Source organism: Oscarella lobularis, chromosome 14 (assembly GCF_947507565.1).
Source record: "Oscarella lobularis chromosome 14, ooOscLobu1.1, whole genome shotgun sequence".
Taxonomy (NCBI): domain Eukaryota; kingdom Metazoa; phylum Porifera; class Homoscleromorpha; order Homosclerophorida; family Oscarellidae; genus Oscarella; species Oscarella lobularis.
In genome coordinates, this window is record NC_089188.1 from 1,057,099 (window position 1) to 1,073,984 (window position 16,886).

General features: G+C 47.9%; 3 protein-coding genes across 10 annotated transcripts; all 3 read left to right on the forward strand.

The window, feature by feature from the left end:
- Positions 1 to 28: 28 nt before the first annotated feature.
- On the forward strand, positions 29 to 1,639 carry LOC136195683 (pantetheinase-like). The gene has a single exon (XM_065985095.1). It carries the CDS (start codon positions 132 to 134, stop codon positions 1,572 to 1,574), a length of 1,443 nt encoding a protein of 480 aa, XP_065841167.1. The 5' UTR covers positions 29 to 131; the 3' UTR covers positions 1,575 to 1,639.
- Positions 1,640 to 1,703: 64 nt separating this feature from the next.
- LOC136195668 (uncharacterized) lies at positions 1,704 to 11,780 on the forward strand. 8 transcript variants are annotated; one of them, XM_065985068.1, is made up of 21 exons: positions 1,704 to 2,078; positions 2,144 to 2,700; positions 2,756 to 2,978; positions 3,034 to 3,150; positions 3,215 to 3,602; positions 3,653 to 3,818; positions 3,866 to 4,499; positions 4,554 to 4,777; positions 4,831 to 5,070; positions 5,121 to 8,278; positions 8,325 to 8,411; positions 8,457 to 8,522; positions 8,579 to 8,611; positions 8,665 to 8,709; positions 8,760 to 8,959; positions 9,003 to 9,478; positions 9,548 to 9,605; positions 9,675 to 9,798; positions 9,850 to 9,968; positions 10,027 to 10,349; positions 10,402 to 11,780. In XM_065985068.1, the coding sequence occupies exons 1-16, from the start codon at positions 2,027 to 2,029 to the stop codon at positions 9,215 to 9,217; spliced, it is 6,405 nt and encodes a 2,134-aa protein (XP_065841140.1). In that variant the 5' UTR covers positions 1,704 to 2,026; the 3' UTR covers positions 9,218 to 9,478; positions 9,548 to 9,605; positions 9,675 to 9,798; positions 9,850 to 9,968; positions 10,027 to 10,349; positions 10,402 to 11,780. The 8 variants fall into 8 exon arrangements, with proteins under 8 accessions (XP_065841140.1, XP_065841139.1, XP_065841137.1 ...); XM_065985067.1 differs by having other exon boundaries at positions 9,675 to 10,349; positions 10,402 to 11,508; positions 11,568 to 11,780; XM_065985065.1 differs by having other exon boundaries at positions 9,675 to 9,968.
- Positions 11,781 to 11,865: 85 nt separating this feature from the next.
- On the forward strand, positions 11,866 to 15,309 carry LOC136195482 (low-density lipoprotein receptor-related protein 4-like). The gene is made up of 10 exons (XM_065984805.1): positions 11,866 to 12,049; positions 12,556 to 13,112; positions 13,168 to 13,390; positions 13,442 to 13,558; positions 13,612 to 13,999; positions 14,054 to 14,219; positions 14,267 to 14,900; positions 14,952 to 15,107; positions 15,168 to 15,172; positions 15,265 to 15,309. Exons 1-10 carry the CDS (start codon positions 11,866 to 11,868, stop codon positions 15,307 to 15,309), a joined length of 2,475 nt encoding a protein of 824 aa, XP_065840877.1.
- Positions 15,310 to 16,886: the final 1,577 nt, after the last annotated feature.

Below are 16,886 nucleotides of genomic sequence, written 5' to 3' on the forward strand. Positions count from 1 at the left end.
ATTCCTGCTCTTTCCACGGCAGGAGCATTCTACTTACCTTGTGTATCTACACATAACATGATTAGCAACTTAGCACGCGTGATCTGTGACGCATCGTGACTCACTCTCGCCGTTTTGGACTCTTGGAGGCAATGCTCTTCACTTTTTCGATCATCTGGGGGCTTCTTAGAGGTATCCTGGCCTCTAGCGACGACTACGTTGCTGCCGTTGTGGAGCACAGTCCTATTCTCGCCCCGATTCTACCCGTAAACGTGTCTACTGCTCAGTCTCTCATGATGAAGAACTTAGCCAGCTACGAGAAGCACGCTATAAACGCTAAGCAATCTGGAGCGCAAATCGTAGTGTTTCCTGAGGACGGGATCTACGGGGTCACATTGGGTCCCTTCACCAATTTACCGTACATGGAGAACATTCCTTCGTCTACGGCTATATCGACAGAGAACATTAATCCTTGTCTTTCTGAAGTCCAATTTGAAGACCGGCCCGTTCTGAGAAGACTTAGCTGCCTGGCAAGAGATTTATCCATTGCTATTGTAGCTAATATGGGGGACGTTCAACCGTGTCAACCTCTAACTGACAAAGGATGTAGGACAACAACAAAGCTCGCTAAGTACAATACTGATGTTGCGTTTGATACTGACGGACGGCTTTTGGCGAAATATCACAAAAAGCATCTTTTCTTTGAATACGAATATACTGAACCAGAATCCGCGTCGTTGGCCGTATTTACGACATCGTTTGGCGTCAAATTTGGACTTTTTACTTGTTTTGACATGCTCTTTCAAAAACCTGCTCAGGAGCTTGTCAGGCGTTTGGGTATAAAGAATATTGCTTTTCCTACGGCCTGGATTAATTCGTTTCCCTATTTGGCCAGCGTGGCAGTGCAGCAGGCGTGGTCTCGAGCGATGGGAGTCAATGTATTAGCAGCAAATCTTCATATTCCTACTTACAATTTTACAGGATCTGGAATTTACTCCAGCGGAAAAGTTATATCAGAATTCATGAGCTCAGTTCCTGGCGAGTCAGAACTGCTGATGGGTAAAGTGAATGCAAATCCTCTTGGAAATCCACCCAAGATAGGAGGAGACGATCACTATGTCAATAAAAGCTACAAACCTGATCCAGAAAAGCATCCCCAGTTTGTCTATAAAGCTTTGGTTGGAAATGAAGGAGCAGTTGATGCGTGTCATGGAAACTTTTGCTGTCATGCCAAGTTCTCTCGGCAGGAGTTAGACGGAGAACTATATGCACTTGGAGCATTTAGTGGAATGGATGAACACGAACCTGAAGAGTACAAAATTCAAGTGTGTACTCTTCGTAAATGTGCTACCACGCTTTCCCAGTGCTCGCAGCAAACAAATGCGTCTCAGACCATGTTTTCCTTCCTTAGCATCAACGGCTCTTTTTCTGAGAGCACCTTTATCTATCCTGTATTTATGCTGGGAAACAGGCAACTGCTTCAACCTGAATTTGTTCATGTGGGAAATGGTTCGATGACCTACAATGACCAAAGCGTTGCCGTTTTGACTGCCACTCTTTACGGCAGAATTTTTACAGAAACTGTACGTGAATAGGTCTAGCAGTAGTAAGTAGTACATGTCTATGTTTTGTGTAAAGACAATGTCACTTTCTTGCCGCCCGATTTCTGGCTGGTGTCCGGTTTCACATCTAACGCACGCGATGGGGAACTACGACTTCGTTTGCCGATTTGCTACGTTTTGGCGACGTGAACATGGACGTCCTTAGCTTGTGGAATATTCTCGAACAATCAGCACACTCCGTCGACATCGGAATCGAGGTTTAGACGTGAGGCTGTTGCTTCGCCAATTCCGCTCACTGCAAGACGGAATAGGACCACGCGTTGCGTTTTCTTTTTGTGCTCACCAGTGAACGAAAATGCAGCTTAGTAACCCTTCGGGGCATTTCTCCAATCACACTCCCAACTCATTCTGCATGAGGGTGTTTCAGTTTCAGTGGGCTCGCCCGTATCTACCGCGTTCCGGTAGCTGAGTGCCAGTTCCTTGTGATGTTTACACGGTTTTTTCTTGGTCTGCTGCTGGAGCTCTGCTTAATTGGAGGTGAACGTTTGGGCTTTCATTTGACCCAGCAGCATTTGAAACAACTGTCCTTTTGTTCTTTATAGCGTCAGCTGACTTTTTGCTATTGTCGGAAACAAATCAACTGCGAGGAATCTCTCTGACTAGCGGCTCCACCGACGTTATAACAGCCATCAGAGGATTGTCACGCGCTATAGCAGTTGATTATTTGGCCGAAACAGAACAGCTTCTCTGGTCAGACGTGACCCACAAGACGATATCGGCCATAAACAAAAATGGAACAAATCATCGAGTCCTTTTAGAAGGGCTCTCCGTTCCCGATGGACTTACCGTTGACTGGATAGGTAAAAACGTCTACTTCACCGACACAGGGCTTGACGTCATCGGAGTGGTGGGAGTAGACGGAAGTTTTCCTCGTATTCTTATCGATTCGGCGCTGGACGAGCCGCGAGCCATTGCAGTCGATCCAGCAGCCGGGTACATGTACTGGACCGACTGGGGAGCAACAGCCAAAATTGAACGATCGTACATGAGTGGTAGAAGTCGAACAACAATTATCAGCGGGAATCTCCGCTGGCCGAACGGTCTCTGCTTAGATATCACCGGAAAGCGCATGTATTGGATTGATGGGTTTTACGATAAGGTGACTAGGAAATCCTACGTTTTTCTGCTACTTTTGATCGAGTACTTTATCTTAGATTGAGTCTTCTGATCTCGACGGATCTGGTCGCAAAGTCATCTCTGATATAAGTGGCTATCATCCGTTTGGTATAACTCTCGATGGTTCCTATCTGTTTTGGACTGCCAGGTCGAGAAAAGCTGTCTATAAAACGTCTCTGAGTGGAGGCAATTCTGTGTCTTTTGCAACGCTAATAGGTACTCCCTTTGGCATAACCGTCTATCGTGATTCCTTCAAAGGAGGTGATTAACTGAATAAGTTACGTATTTAGGCTATACAGTATGTTGGGTACTCTAGGAATGAATGGCTGCTCGGGAAGAAAATGCGATCAGCTTTGTCTGCCGGAACCTTCAATGTCCTTTGTATGTGCGTGCAGCTACGGCGAACTACAAAACGACCGCCGAACGTGTAAAAGTACGTACACTACAGTAGAAAAAATCTTTTTATTTTTATGTACTGTACATACTGTAATATCTAGGTCCTGACAGTTTTTTACTTGTTAGCGACTTTGACTCGGTCCGAGGTCTGGCTATTGACACGTTAGAAAATGCAATCAAATCACACACCGGTTTTACGAGAGCTATAGCCGTTGACTACGATCCTCTGACTGACGACATCTACTACACCGACGTTTCCGTCGGCTCTATTGAACGCATTTTGTTCCGAACCGGTGCTAGGACAACCGTCGTCGGTTCTCTCTCAGTTCCCGATGGTGTTGCTGTAGATTGGATCAGCCGAAACTTATTCTACACCGACGCGGGTCTCGATCGCATTGGAATGGCTCGTCTCGACGGCACGGGTCATGTAGTCGTGATAGCTTCCGGTTTAGACCAGCCTAGAGCAATTGCTCTTGCATTAGAAGAAGGGTAACCACTTCAGCTTCCATTATAGGCTCTTTTAATTTGCGTTTCTGTAGATTGATGTTCTGGACAGATTGGGGAACGACTCCGAAGATCGAGAGGGCGTGGATGGATGGAACTAATCGAAGAATGATAGTGAGCGGTAGTCTCGGATGGCCAAACGGCATCGCTCTCGATACCACGACCCAAACTCTTTACTGGGTCGATGCGCAACTTGACAAAGTACGAGATAGGAAACCGAATGTTTCTAGTTTGAAATGTCGTTTTAGGTGGAAAAATGCCATTTCAACGGAAACGGTCGAACAGTTCTCTCCCAGCCGTCCGATCCCATTCATCCGTACGGCTTGGCGCTCTACGACGGCTATTTGTACTGGACTGATTGGATCGCTAAAAATGTCGTTCGCATGCCGATTGACGGCGGCAGCAATCACAGCGTTTACGCTCTACCGTTTCCTCGTCTCAAGCAACCGAGTGGACTGGTGGTCCACAATTCGACTGCTCGTCGCATGGAACAAAATGCTTGTTCCGTCTCCAACGGCAACTGCCTGCAATTTTGCGTCGCCGTTCCCGGGGGTCGTCGTTGCGCGTGCTCCGCTTCAAAGTCTGACGCTTGCAAACCAGTCATTGTTTCTGGACCAACGTCGACGACTGTCTATCAACTCAGAGCCGTTACTTTGAATTGCGTGATAGGCGGGGTGGCGACAACGGGAATAGCGATCAGTTCGTTTGGGTGGAAGAAAAATGGCATAACGATGCGCACTCAATACGGAAGCAGCTCTGCGGACATTCGCACTTCGTGGACGATTCCGACAGCTACGAAATCAGACGGTGGATTGTATTCGTGCTGGGCAACGAATAGGTATGGCACTCGCACTTCGTCTAGCGCCCTTCTGATTGTGGAAGGTAATTTAGAGGTTTTCAGCAGTAGAGTCACACTTTAAAAGCGACTCCGTTTAGTTGACTGCCAAGTGAATAGCTGGGGAAATTGGGGCGCATGCGGTGGAACTTGCCACGACACTACTATCCGATTGAGATATCGTTCCGTGCGGCGAAGCGGAGCGAATTGCCCGAGCACCTCACAGTCGCAACGTTGCTACATAGACAGCAAAGCTTGCTTGATTGGAAGTGTGTGCTACGCTCATTTACAGAGGCAGTCGTCAACGGGAAACGGCGGGTGCCAGGTAACTCCCTTCTACGGATCTCTCTGGATGGCTTCTTATTATTATGCTTATAGGAGTGCAACAAACTCGTTTCCCGCAGTGCGTGGACAGCCGTCTCGGGTGGACCGTGCGACGACACGCAAGCGTGCACCAAAGACGACCAATGTAAAAACGGCGTATGCAGCGGAACCGCCTTTACGTGTAAAAGCTGTGAAACGTGCAACGGAGTCGGATGCACTCTAATCTCAGGCTACTGCTTGATAAACAGCCAGTGTTACAGCAGAGACACTAAGAATCCTGAGAGCCAGTGTCAGGTACCACATAATCTATTCCAATTCAATACCAAACATCTCTTTGCCTCAAGGCTTGTAAGCCAGATCAATCTACGATCCAGTGGACGCCTTTGACTGGCGACTCCTGCAACGACAACGATTTGTGCACGCACACCGATAAATGTACGTCGGCCGGACTATGCGTCGGTACGCAGATGCCCGGTCAATGTTCTCTGGCGTGCCAAGAATGCGATGGGTCGAGCACTTGCAAAATAATAAAGGGCTGCTTGACGTCTTCCAGTACGTGCGGGTGTCTCGTCGGCGGCACGTGCTACGACAATAACGCGGTGAATCCTGGTAACCAGTGCCAGTATTGCAATTTCGGCGCAAGCGGCTCGTCGTGGACGGACTACGCCAAGGGTACGAACTGCGACGACGGGCAACGGTGCACGCGAAATGATCACTGCGATGCGGCAAGCTGCGTCAGCGAGGACTTCACTGCCGAGTGCGCCGTTCACACTGTTATCACGAATCCGTGCGTCAGTGGGACGTATTGCAACGGATCAAATTGCCTTCCTATATACTATCCCATTAGTCGTCAATGCTACGCCAATGTCGATGAGTGTGACTATCCTGATCTGAATTGCGAAGGCAATAAAGCGGCATGCAGACACTGCACGGGCGAATCTTGCGTCGCGGTCGATCCTACGAACACTCCCAAGGGAACAACGGGCGTCGATTTATCGACCGCTCAAATTTCCGTCTTTAAATCCGGTACTCAGAGTCTCCTTTCTTTGAAGTTGGCTCCTGACGGCGTCAACTATTTGATGATAACAGACAATAAGGCAATCAAAATCAAATTTCACAACTTCAAAGTACCATGCGATAAGGTTACTATAGATTGGCGACTGGTTACAGCAGCAGGAGAAACCAACGTGTTTCCGCAACAGACAGTTACGACAACGAGTGCCGGCACTGTTGACGTTACGGTAACCAATCAATTTACACTGACAAACGGAGCCAAATATAAGATCAAAGTGACGGCAAAAAATGTCAGGAACACACCATCGACACTTGAATCCTCTTTGATACTTGTTGACATCACTAATCCGGTGATTGGAGTGATCTACGACGGAGATCGACCTCAGCCCAATCAGCAAGCAGACATAACGTATCAAATGAGCAATACTAGGATTTCGGCACACTGGAACCCCAATACTGTTTACGACAGAGAGAGCGGACTGGAAACGACAAATACGTATCAGATAGCAGTGGGTACGAGTGCTTTGAGCACAAACACAAAAGGCTACGTGACAGTACAAGCAGATTCCGGTGAAATCAATCTATCGCTGCAACACAATACGATTTATTATGTCACTCTGCGTGTTTATAATCGGGCTGGATTAGTGTCGACGAGGTCTTCGAATGGCGTCAAAGTTGATACGACGAACCCGGTGACAGGGACGTTGACGATTGTGAAAAGTACGTCTGATCGCGCTCAGCTCGATTACGTGAATTCGCCCACTCGTCAACTCGTGGCAACGCTCAAGGGCTGCAATGACCCCGAGAGTGGAATCATTGAAATCAGATGGACGGTGTGCGCAGAAAATGTCAATAATCCTTTAGACACGTCATGCAGTACCGCCGGGTATCAAGTTTATTCGTCGTGTTCCGATCCATCTGATTGCGTGATTAGCATAATTCTTCCTCAAAATGATCGCATTTTGTACAATGGCAACTTTCAGTCCGGATACTCGTACGATTTGAGGCTCATCATAAAGAATGGCGCTCTTCGAACGAGTTCAGTCACTTCAAATAAATTTATTACCGATTACAGCCTACCTAATCCCGGCACGGTGTTGGACAGTCTTTCTTCGGATATTGACTATCAGCATGTCAATACATCGGTTAGCGTCAATTGGAGCGGCTTCAAGGACGATCAAAGCGATCTCGACTATTGTCAATTAGCTGTTTATGAAGAGTACAATACGGCAGACGAAAAGGTTGTGTCTTCTTTTAGCAACGTACCTTTCAGCGGCAGCAAAACTGTTACAAATCTCGTTGGGGTTCTGATTACAGGAAAAACTTACAAGCCAGTTGTTCGGTGTTATAACAAAGCAGGACTCTTCGCAGACGTTGCGTCTGACGGCGTTTTCGTCGACGCTTTTCCACCGGTGCCGACGGAGATCCTTGACATTCGCTTTGAAGACAATTTGGCCGACGAGAGTATAGACCGAGACTATCAGGTTCTCCTAACCGGCATCAAGACAAAATGGGTGATGTTTTCATCGGTGAGCGGGCTCCAGTCGTGCGGTTGGTCTCTCAAAACCGACTTGACGGAAGTCGTATCCGAAATGCCGACCAACTCGTCAATAATCACGACATTTTCTCATGCAGTGAATCTCGTTCTCTATACGACCTACTACGCATCGATTCGATGCACAAGTCGTGCGGGGCTATCCTCAACAGGGACTTCAGATGGAATCACACCCGACAATACGCCTCCTTTAGCCGGAGTCGTTTTTGACTTGTGTCCAGACCCGTGCGGTCTTACGACTGATATTGACTATTCGCCGAACGACGGAATGCTTCGATTTCGCTGGGAAGGATTCTCTGATCCCCACAGCGGCATCGACTTCTACGAGTGGAACTACGATGAAGACTGTAGCGGGTTCTATTTGCTGAACGATTTCAAAAATGTCGGCGTGACGTACGAAGTGCTCGAACTTTTGCCCTTGAATCACGACACGCGCTACTGCGTGACTGTTCGAGGAGTCAATGGTGCAGGGTTGAAGGTGGTCAGTGTCTCGGATGGTGTCCTGATTGATACTACGAGACCGAAGGCTGTCGTTGTCAAGGATGGCGACAATCCGTCGGCCGACCTAGATTCCCAGTCGTCTGATAGCGTGATTTCGTTTACTTGGCCTCTGATTCAAGATCCAGAGTCGTATATAGCCATTTTGGAAGTCGGTTATGGATCGGCGCCTGGCGATAACGATACGGTCAATCTGACGATGGTGGCTAATACGACGACGTCTCACACGTTCGGTGGCTTAAGTCTTGTGCGGAATCAAGTCTACTATGCAAAAGTTTGCGCGACGAGCGGTGCTCGGCTTCGAACATGCGTTCACTCCAACGGAGTGCTGATTGAGATCTACCAGTACAGACCAACATGCAACTGCACATCTGTAGCTTTGTTTTGCGCTGTCCTGGTTGACGTTCAGTCGGTTGGGAGCAACGCAATGCTTGTGTAAGATTATTCCCGGTCTGTTGATTTGGGATTGATTTCTTATTAGAAAACCGGTCAATGAAGCTAATGCTACTTGCTTGAATCGAAATTTGTGGGAAAACGGAGGTAGTCTTGTCAATTTCGGTGGAAACAAGTAAGACCTCAATTGACTTGTTCTTATTTAATTTTTCTTGTTTAGCTGGAACGATACTTTCTGCGAGGTTTCTTCCAAGTCGTTCGCAGTTCAACAAGGTTTCACCAAGATGTGAGTTTAAAATAAGATCATGTTTTAGGCAGGAATATTATGTGCACGTCTTGTAGGGATCTTTCTGAACTTCCCTGTCTTCTTCACAGGTTTGTAGTTAATTAAATCTTTATTATTTAGAGTTCTTGCCTATTGATTGCAGTTCATCTCCTACGTCTCCACTTGATGTCAACTTCGTGGAACATCTGTAACCATGTGGAGTAGTACGAATTTGCTTGGCGTAAAACTTGCGTCTAGATATAAAAAGCCAAATGGACGGCTTGGGGTTAGGACAACTGACTTATCAACGGTGAATGAGACGATTGACAGCTTGCGATCAGCGCCCTGCGACTGTGAACAAGAAGTTTTATTTCGGTGGCTGCAAGGACACATCGAAGCAAATACGTCAAGGTGCACGTGGAAAGGAAACGAACTTCTTCTGTCACTTACAATCAATGGTTAGTTCCTCGCATTATCGAGCTCAATTGACGTAGTATGTAGGAGACAAATGCGGTCTACTTCGTGCACCTACACACAGTCGTGTATCGTGTTCTTCACCTGCCAGCGGTCAACAGGAGACGTGCACAGTCCAGTGTGACCACGGGTTTGGCTTACGCAGTTCATCGGTGCAGATATGCGATCCGGTAGTTGGGTGGTCTTTCAATGCTACTGGCAAGCCCACTGGCAATCATTTGCGTTGCGTCCCCATCATCTGATCTGATGATAGGGACTGGCACTGAGTAAGAATGTTAGCTAGTATTCATTTTTGTGCAATCCTTTGGAGACTTTAGTTTAGGAAGACCGACATAGTTACAAAGTGGGCGCGTCCTTATCAGTTTCCTATCGCTGATGTAGATTACATGCTGTACGGGGATTGAAGGCGCAGAGTTACGGACCTACAGCGCAGAAGGACCGAATGCGGTCGAAAGACAAAGAAATCACCGATGCAGAAGCGAAGACAAAGCTCCGTCGTTTAGGTAGGTGCAAACGAATGGACCCGAGGCCCCCTTTGGGGAAAACGAACGAAACATGCACTCTCTATCCAGATTTAGACGCTTACGCGTCGGTCGTCCACGCTCTCCGAGCTCAGGGAAGTTTCGACCAGTAAGCAAAAACGCCTAAAGATCATAGAACGCCCGCGAAACTCTTCTCGCCTCGTTTTTTTCTCGCTAGCGCTAAACGCGACGCGCTCAAACTTCTATGCAAGCAACTGCATGAGGTAAGCCCGCGACGCAACAGCATAACCGAAGACCGGAAATTCGACGGGCAGCAAACGACGAAAAACTCGCGATCCTCGGTAAACCCATCGCAATAGAGCACGACAATCTCGACGATTTCTTCGGCGAAGATTCGTCGGCGGGCTGGAGCCGACGCGCTGTCGCGGCGAAACCGCCCGTATCTGTCGCGTTCCGGTTAGCTGAGTGCCAGTTCCTTGTGATGTTTGCACGGAGCTCTGCTCAATTGGAGGTGAACGTTTCGGCTTTCATTTGACCCAGCAGAATTTGAAACAACTGTCCATATGTAGCTTCGACTGACTTTTTGCTTTTGTCGGAAACAAATCAACTGCGAGGAATCTCTCTGACCAACGGCTCCACCGACGTTATAACAGCCATCGGGGGATTGTCGCGCGCAGTAGCGGTTGACTTTTTGGCCGAAACAGAGCAGCTGGTCTGGTCCGACGTGATCGATGATACGATATCCGTCATAAACAAAAATGGAACAAATAAGCAAATCCTTTTGAAAGGCCTCTCCGTTCCCGACGGACTTGCCGTCGACTGGATAGGGCGAAACGTCTTCTTCACCGACACTGGCCTGGACGTCATCGGAGTGGTGGGAGTAGACGTACAGGTAGATGTAAGAAGGCGAATGTAGAAGTTTCAATACAACACTTTTTTCACAGAATCAAGTGGCACAGACACATGGCTTCACGTTGGGTTTTCTATTATGGGCGTCACTGTTCTAGCATGCATTGTACTCATCGCAATTCTATTTGCGAGGAAGCAGCGGCGGTCTGCTGGAAGCAACATTAGCGGCGCACCGTCGTCGCCGGCCACTCACGCTGTCACTATTAGAAATGAGGCGTTCAGATCACCTAGCCCGTCAGGCGACTTCCCCCAAAAGACCGAAGACGTCGTCTATGCCACGATTGAAGAACATATCTACAACAAACCGCCTCTCAACAAAGTTCCGGGTTCCGTGCCAAAGACCCGGGCTGCTGCCGCTGCCGCTGCCACTACTACAAGTCTTTACGCGCATATGAAGTAACTCTGAAAAAGCTACTCATTGATGTTAACTGTGATGGTTTTTCAAACGTATACATTTACTCCATTATCAGTGATCCGCAACACTGCACCATTAGCTTTCGCGGGAGTTTGTCAAGTGCTTATCCGGGTCGCGTAGCGACGTGCGGCAAGATGGATCCTAGCCTCCTCACTTTCCGACTTGTCGCTCTCGTGCCTGTGCAGATTTTCACCGTCGACAGCCGAGATTTTTGACATATCGAGTCTACGAGCCGGTCCGCCGCCGTCGGTAGGCGAAATCCTTCTTGCCAACTGCCAACTTGGGAAACAGCTTCGTCGTGCCTCACGTCGTCGTGAACATGCTTCTATAGAAGGACTTGCTCAACGCGGAAGGTTAACGTCACGTATACTAGACATTTAGCTCTTCAATAGACGCCGTTTGACGAGGCTACCCCTCTACTCTCTCATGACTGTCGACGAAGAGACCATCGCTAAGTGTCTGAGCGAGCAAGAGCACTTGAAGAGCATCGACATATCGTTCTGTCCTCCTTGGAAAATGTCGTCGGGACCCCATCGAGGGACTCCCTTACGTACTTCGCTGCGAATCACGTGAAGGGCGACATCGGTTGGAACGCGTTGGAGTATTTTTTAAATTTGAGGTATCTCGATCTGAGCTTTACGGATCTCACTATAAAGCATTTTCGCGCTGCGATGACGTCATTACGCCTTTTGGAGCATCTCAATCTATCCGGAACGAGTCTAACTTGGTATGAAGTATTTTGCACTGCAGATGTTTTCATCGGATGGCCTAACGGAGTTGTTTAAGAATTCGCTGGTGATAATGAGCGCCGGGGATTGGAAGGCTGACAAAGGCCGTCGATCTACAGTTGAAAATGCAGCGTCTTTTGAGTCTGGACGTTTTTTATGCTGTAATGCGTCCGGGTGAAATTTCGATGAATCCTGACTCATATTGCGATGAACGTTTGTATATAACGCTTTGTAATATTCTACGCTGCCCTTTATCTCTGACTCATCTTGACGTGTCGTACAACATCGAGTGGGACCTATTGGCAGATCTGCTTGTGAAAGCAGATCGTCTTGATCAGCTGCGATTCCTTGGTAACATGTCCGAAGATTGGTGTTCTGTGCTTCCCGAGACGTTGACTTCCCGTCCTAATTTGAAACTGGCTAATTACGCTTTCTTACCTGGCGTTTTGTGCTTTGAGTACCAGTTTCACCAGAATCATGCTCTCAAAAATAGCGACTATTTCTATTTCGCTCTGTCTGATTATTTCTGGCGGGTGTCCGGTTTCACATCTAACGCACGCGATGGGAAACAACGACTTCTTTTGCCGATTTGCTACGTTTTGGCGACGTGAACAGGGACGTCCTTAGCTTGTGGAATATCCTCGAACCATCAGCACACTCCGTCGACATCGGAATCGAGGTTTAGACGTGAGCCTGTTGCTTCGCCAATTCCGCTCACTGCAAGACGGAATAGGACCACGCGTGGCGTTTTCTTTTTGTGCTCAACAGTGAACAAAAATGCAGCTTAGTAACCCTTCGGGGCATTTCTCCAATCACACGCACTTCAATCGACAGCGTGTCACTCCCAACTCATTCTGCATGAGGGTGTTTCAGTTTCAGTGGGCTCGCCCGTATCTACCGCGCTCCGGTAGCTGAGTGCCAGTTCCTTGTGATGTTTGCACAGTTTTTTCTTGGCCTGCTGCTGGAGCTCTGCTCAATTGGAGGTGAACATTTGGGCTTTCATTTGACCCAGCAGCATGAAACAACTGTCCGTTTGTTCTTTATAGCTTCAGCTGACTTTTTGCTATTGTCGGAAACAAATCAACTGCGAGGAATCTCTCTGACTAGCGGCTCCACCGACGTTATAACAGCCATCAGAGGATTGTCACGCGCTATAGCAGTTGACTATTTGGCCGAAACAGAACAGCTTTTCTGGTCAGACTTGACCCACAAGACGATATCAGCCATAAACAAAAATGGAACAAATCAACGAGTCCTTCTAAAAGGACTCTCCGTTCCCGATGGACTTACCGTTGACTGGATAGGTAAAAACGTCTACTTCACCGACACAGGGCTTGACGTCATCGGAGTGGTGGGAGTAGACGGAAGTTTTCCTCGTATTCTTATCGATTCGGCGCTGGACGAGCCGCGAGCCATTTCAGTCAATCCAGCAGCCGGGTACATGTACTGGACAGACTGGGGGGCAACAGCCAAAATTGAACGATCGTACATGAGCGGGCGAGGTCGAACAACAATTATCAGCGGGAATCTCCGCTGGCCGAACGGTCTCTGCTTAGATATCGTCGGCAAGCGCATGTATTGGATTGATGGGTTTTACGATAAGGTGACTAGGAAATCTTACGTTTTTCTGCTACTTTTGATTGAGTACTTTATCTCAGATTGAGTCTTCTGATCTCAACGGATCTGGTCGCAAAGTCATCTCTTCTATACGTGACTATCATCCGTTTGGTATAACTCTCAATGGTTCCTATCTGTTCTGGACTGCCAGGTCGAGAAAAGCTGTCTATAAAACGTCTCTGAATGGAGGCAATTCTGTTTCTTTTGCCACGCTTACGGCTACTCCCTTTGGCATAACCGTCTATCGTGATTCCTTCAAAGGAGGTGATTAACTGAATAAGTTACGTATTTAGGCTACTATGTTGGGTACTCTAGGAATGAATGGCTGCTCGGGAAGAAAATGCGATCAGCTTTGTCTGCCGGAACCTTCAATGTCCTTTGTATGTGCGTGCAGCTACGGTGAACTACAAAACGACCACCGAACGTGTAAAAGTACGTACACTACAGTAGAAAAAATCTTTTTATGTACTTACTGTACTATCTAGGTCCCGACAGTTTTTTACTTGTTAGCGACTTTGACTCGGTCCGAGGTCTGGCTATTGACACGTTAGAAAATGCAATCAAATCACACACCGGTTTTACGAGAGCTATAGCCGTCGACTACGATCCTCTGACTGACGACATCTACTACACAGACGTTTCCGTCGGCTCTATTGAACGCATTTTGTTCCGAACCGGTGCTAGGACAACCGTCGTCGGTTCTCTCGCAGTTGCCGATGGTGTTGCTGTAGATTGGATCGGCCGAAACTTATTCTACACCGACGCGGGTCTCGATCACATTGGAATGGCTCGTCTCGACGGCACGGGTCACGTAGTCGTGATAGCTTCCGGTTTAGACCAGCCTAGAGCAATTGCTCTTGCATTAGAAGAAGGGTAATCACTGCAGCTTCCTTTATAGGCTCTTTTAGTTAATTCACGTTTCTGTAGACTGATGTTTTGGACAGATTGGGGAACGACTCCGAAGATCGAGAAGGCGTGGATGGATGGAACTAATCGAAGAATGATAGTGAGCGGTAATCTCGGATGGCCAAACGGTATCGCTCTCGATACCACGACCCAAACTCTTTACTGGGTCGATGCGCAACTTGATAAAGTACGAGATAGGAAACTGAATGTTTCTAGTTTGAAACGTCGTTTTAGGTGGAAAAATGCCATTTCAACGGAAACGGTCGAACAGTTCTCTCCCAGCCGTCCGATCCCATTCATCCGTACGGCTTGGCGCTCTACGACGGCTATTTGTACTGGACTGATTGGATCGCTAAAAATGTCGTTCGCATGCCGATTGACGGCGGCAGCAATCACAGCGTTTACGCTCTACCGTTTCCTCGTCTCAAGCAACCGAGTGGACTGGTGGTCCACAATTCGACTGCTCGTCGCATGGAACAAAATTCTTGTTCCGTCTCCAACGGCAACTGCCTACAATTTTGCGTCGCCGTTCCCGGGGGCCGTCGTTGCGCGTGCTCCGCTTCGGAGACCGATGCTTGCAAGCCAGTCATTGTTTCTGGACCAACGTCGACGACTGTCTATCAACTCAGCGCCGTTACTTTGAATTGCACGGTAGGTGGGCTCGTGACAACGGGAGTAGCAATCAGTTCGTTTGGATGGAAGAAAAATGGCATAACGATGCGCACTCAATACGGAAGCAGTTCGGCGGACATTCGCACTTTGTGGACGATTCCAGCAGCTACGAAATTAGACGGCGGATTGTATTCCTGCTGGGCAACGAATAAGTATGGCACTCGCACTTCTTCTAGCGCTCTTCTCATCGTGGCAGGTAATCAACGTACTTAGTAGCGTACAGGGGTTGAAATTTTGTGGCCTTTAGATAGTCCTACTACGGTTAATCCAACTACCCCGACTACTGCCAATCCGACTACTCCTTCGACTGCCAATCCAACTACTCCTACTACTGCCAATCCAACTACTCCTTCTACGGCTATTCCGACTACTCCTACTACTGCCAATCCGGCGTTTCAGCCAGGTATGTCGTCAGTTTTTTAATGACCAAATACACGACCAAAGCATCATTGATTTTTTACAGAATCGGTGGGCTCAAACATGTGGCTTTTCGTTGGGCTTTCTTTTCTGGGCGCAGTTGTTCTGGGATGTATTATTCTTATCGCGATTCCTCTTGCAAGGAGGCAGCGGCAGTCTGCGAGAAACAACAGCGCACCGCCGAATAACGAAGCAGCCCCAGCCGTTATCATCTATAAAAAAAATGCGGCATACAGGCCGCCTTGCTCGACGTACGATACTACTACTAAGACCGATGAACCAATCTATGCCACTATTGACGAAAATGTCTGCAACAAACCTCGCTACTACTAGTACTAGAAGTATGCTGTGCCAAAGCCTGCGACGTTCTCTTCACGCCTTCAGTGCAAATGAAGTAACTCTATAAACCAATTCCTTTAGTTTGTGCCCATTTCGTGTCGACGTGATTAACTTTTTTTCTACTCTTTTAGTCAAATATGTACCAGGTATGCTCCTCCGCACAGCCGCAGCTCCTGCCCACACAGTTGCCCGCACCATGCCCGCACAGAAGTAAAATCAATTGCAGCCTCGCGAGCTCAGGCCCTTCTCCCTGATCTCTCGTCCATAAAAGCTACAAACAAACCTGATCAAGAAAGCATCCCCAGTTTGTCTATAAAGCTTTGGTTGGAAATGAAGGAGCAGTTGCCAGTGATGCTTGTCTGGAAACTTTTCAAGTTTTGCTGTCATGCCAAGTTCTCTCGGCAAGGGGCAGATGAAGAACTACGTGCACTTGGGGCATTTAGTGGAAACACAAACCTGAAAAATACAAAATTCAAGAATGTTCTTTTCGTAAATACTGAGAGCACCTGAAATTGTTCGATGACCTACAATCATGCTACAATGACCAAAGCGTTCAAGTTGCCGTTATGACTGAAACTATTTACGGCAGAATTTTTACAAAAACTGTACGTAAATAGGTCTAGTAGTACATGTCTATGTTTTGTGTAAAGGCAATGTCACTTTCTTGCCGCCCTCCCTCGCCCGATTTCTGGCGGGTGTCCGGTTTCACATCTAACGCACGCAATGAGGAACAACGACTTCTTTTGCCGGATTTGCTACGTTTTGGCAACGTGAGCAGGAACGTCCTTAGTTTGTGGAATATCCTCGAACCATCAGCACACTCTGTCGACATCGGAAAAGAGGTTTCTACTACGTCGCAAACGTGAGCCTGTTGCTTCAGCAATTCCGCTCACTGCAAGACGGAAAATAGGACCGCGCGTTTATCGTCGGTCTCTTCTATCGACTCTTCAAACTCCCCTCGTTCGAGAAGAGCCCGTTGTCGAGCTCATTCCGATGCTCAAGCGTCAGACAGGAATTTTCCTCTTCGACAACGAAATTCTTTTCTGTCTGCTTGGGAACGTGGAGAGCGAATCAGTCCGAGCCTTGTGAAATCCGTATGCGTCAGACATTGCTTGAGGGCGGCCACGTTTTCCTGCTGAATTGGAGTGGTTTTCGTTCCCAAAAGACTGGACGGAACTAAGCTAACTCCAGAAATTAGCACTTCACAAATGTGCTAGTGGCGATCTCAGACTGTACAAGCACAATACAGTTCATTAGATGCCACTGTTGAAGTACAAAAGACTACTTCCTACTTCCTTTAACATCAGTGTGAATCCAGTCACGGATGTCTTATCAAGATGACAGTAATACTGGTGAATGGCGACATAGGCGGACGCCAAGTGCCAAGTGCTAGCGCCTGAGGAGTGATGCGGATGTGGAGGTGGCC

Excerpts from the sequence above, each read along its gene's own strand:
- LOC136195683 (XM_065985095.1), top strand. The coding sequence starts at position 132 with ATGCTCTTCACTTTTTCGATCATCTGGGGGCTTCTTAGAGGTATCCTG.
- LOC136195668 (XM_065985064.1), top strand. The coding sequence starts at position 2,027 with ATGTTTACACGGTTTTTTCTTGGTCTGCTGCTGGAGCTCTGCTTAATT. Across the intron at positions 8,710-8,759 it reads GTCAACTTCGTGGAACATCT|ATATAAAAAGCCAAATGGAC; the intron begins GTAACCATGTGG and ends ACTTGCGTCTAG. Across the intron at positions 8,960-9,002 it reads TCTGTCACTTACAATCAATG|GAGACAAATGCGGTCTACTT; the intron begins GTTAGTTCCTCG and ends CGTAGTATGTAG.
- LOC136195482 (XM_065984805.1), top strand. The coding sequence starts at position 11,866 with ATGTCCGAAGATTGGTGTTCTGTGCTTCCCGAGACGTTGACTTCCCGT. Across the intron at positions 13,113-13,167 it reads TTGATGGGTTTTACGATAAG|ATTGAGTCTTCTGATCTCAA; the intron begins GTGACTAGGAAA and ends ACTTTATCTCAG. Across the intron at positions 14,901-14,951 it reads CGCTCTTCTCATCGTGGCAG|ATAGTCCTACTACGGTTAAT; the intron begins GTAATCAACGTA and ends TGTGGCCTTTAG.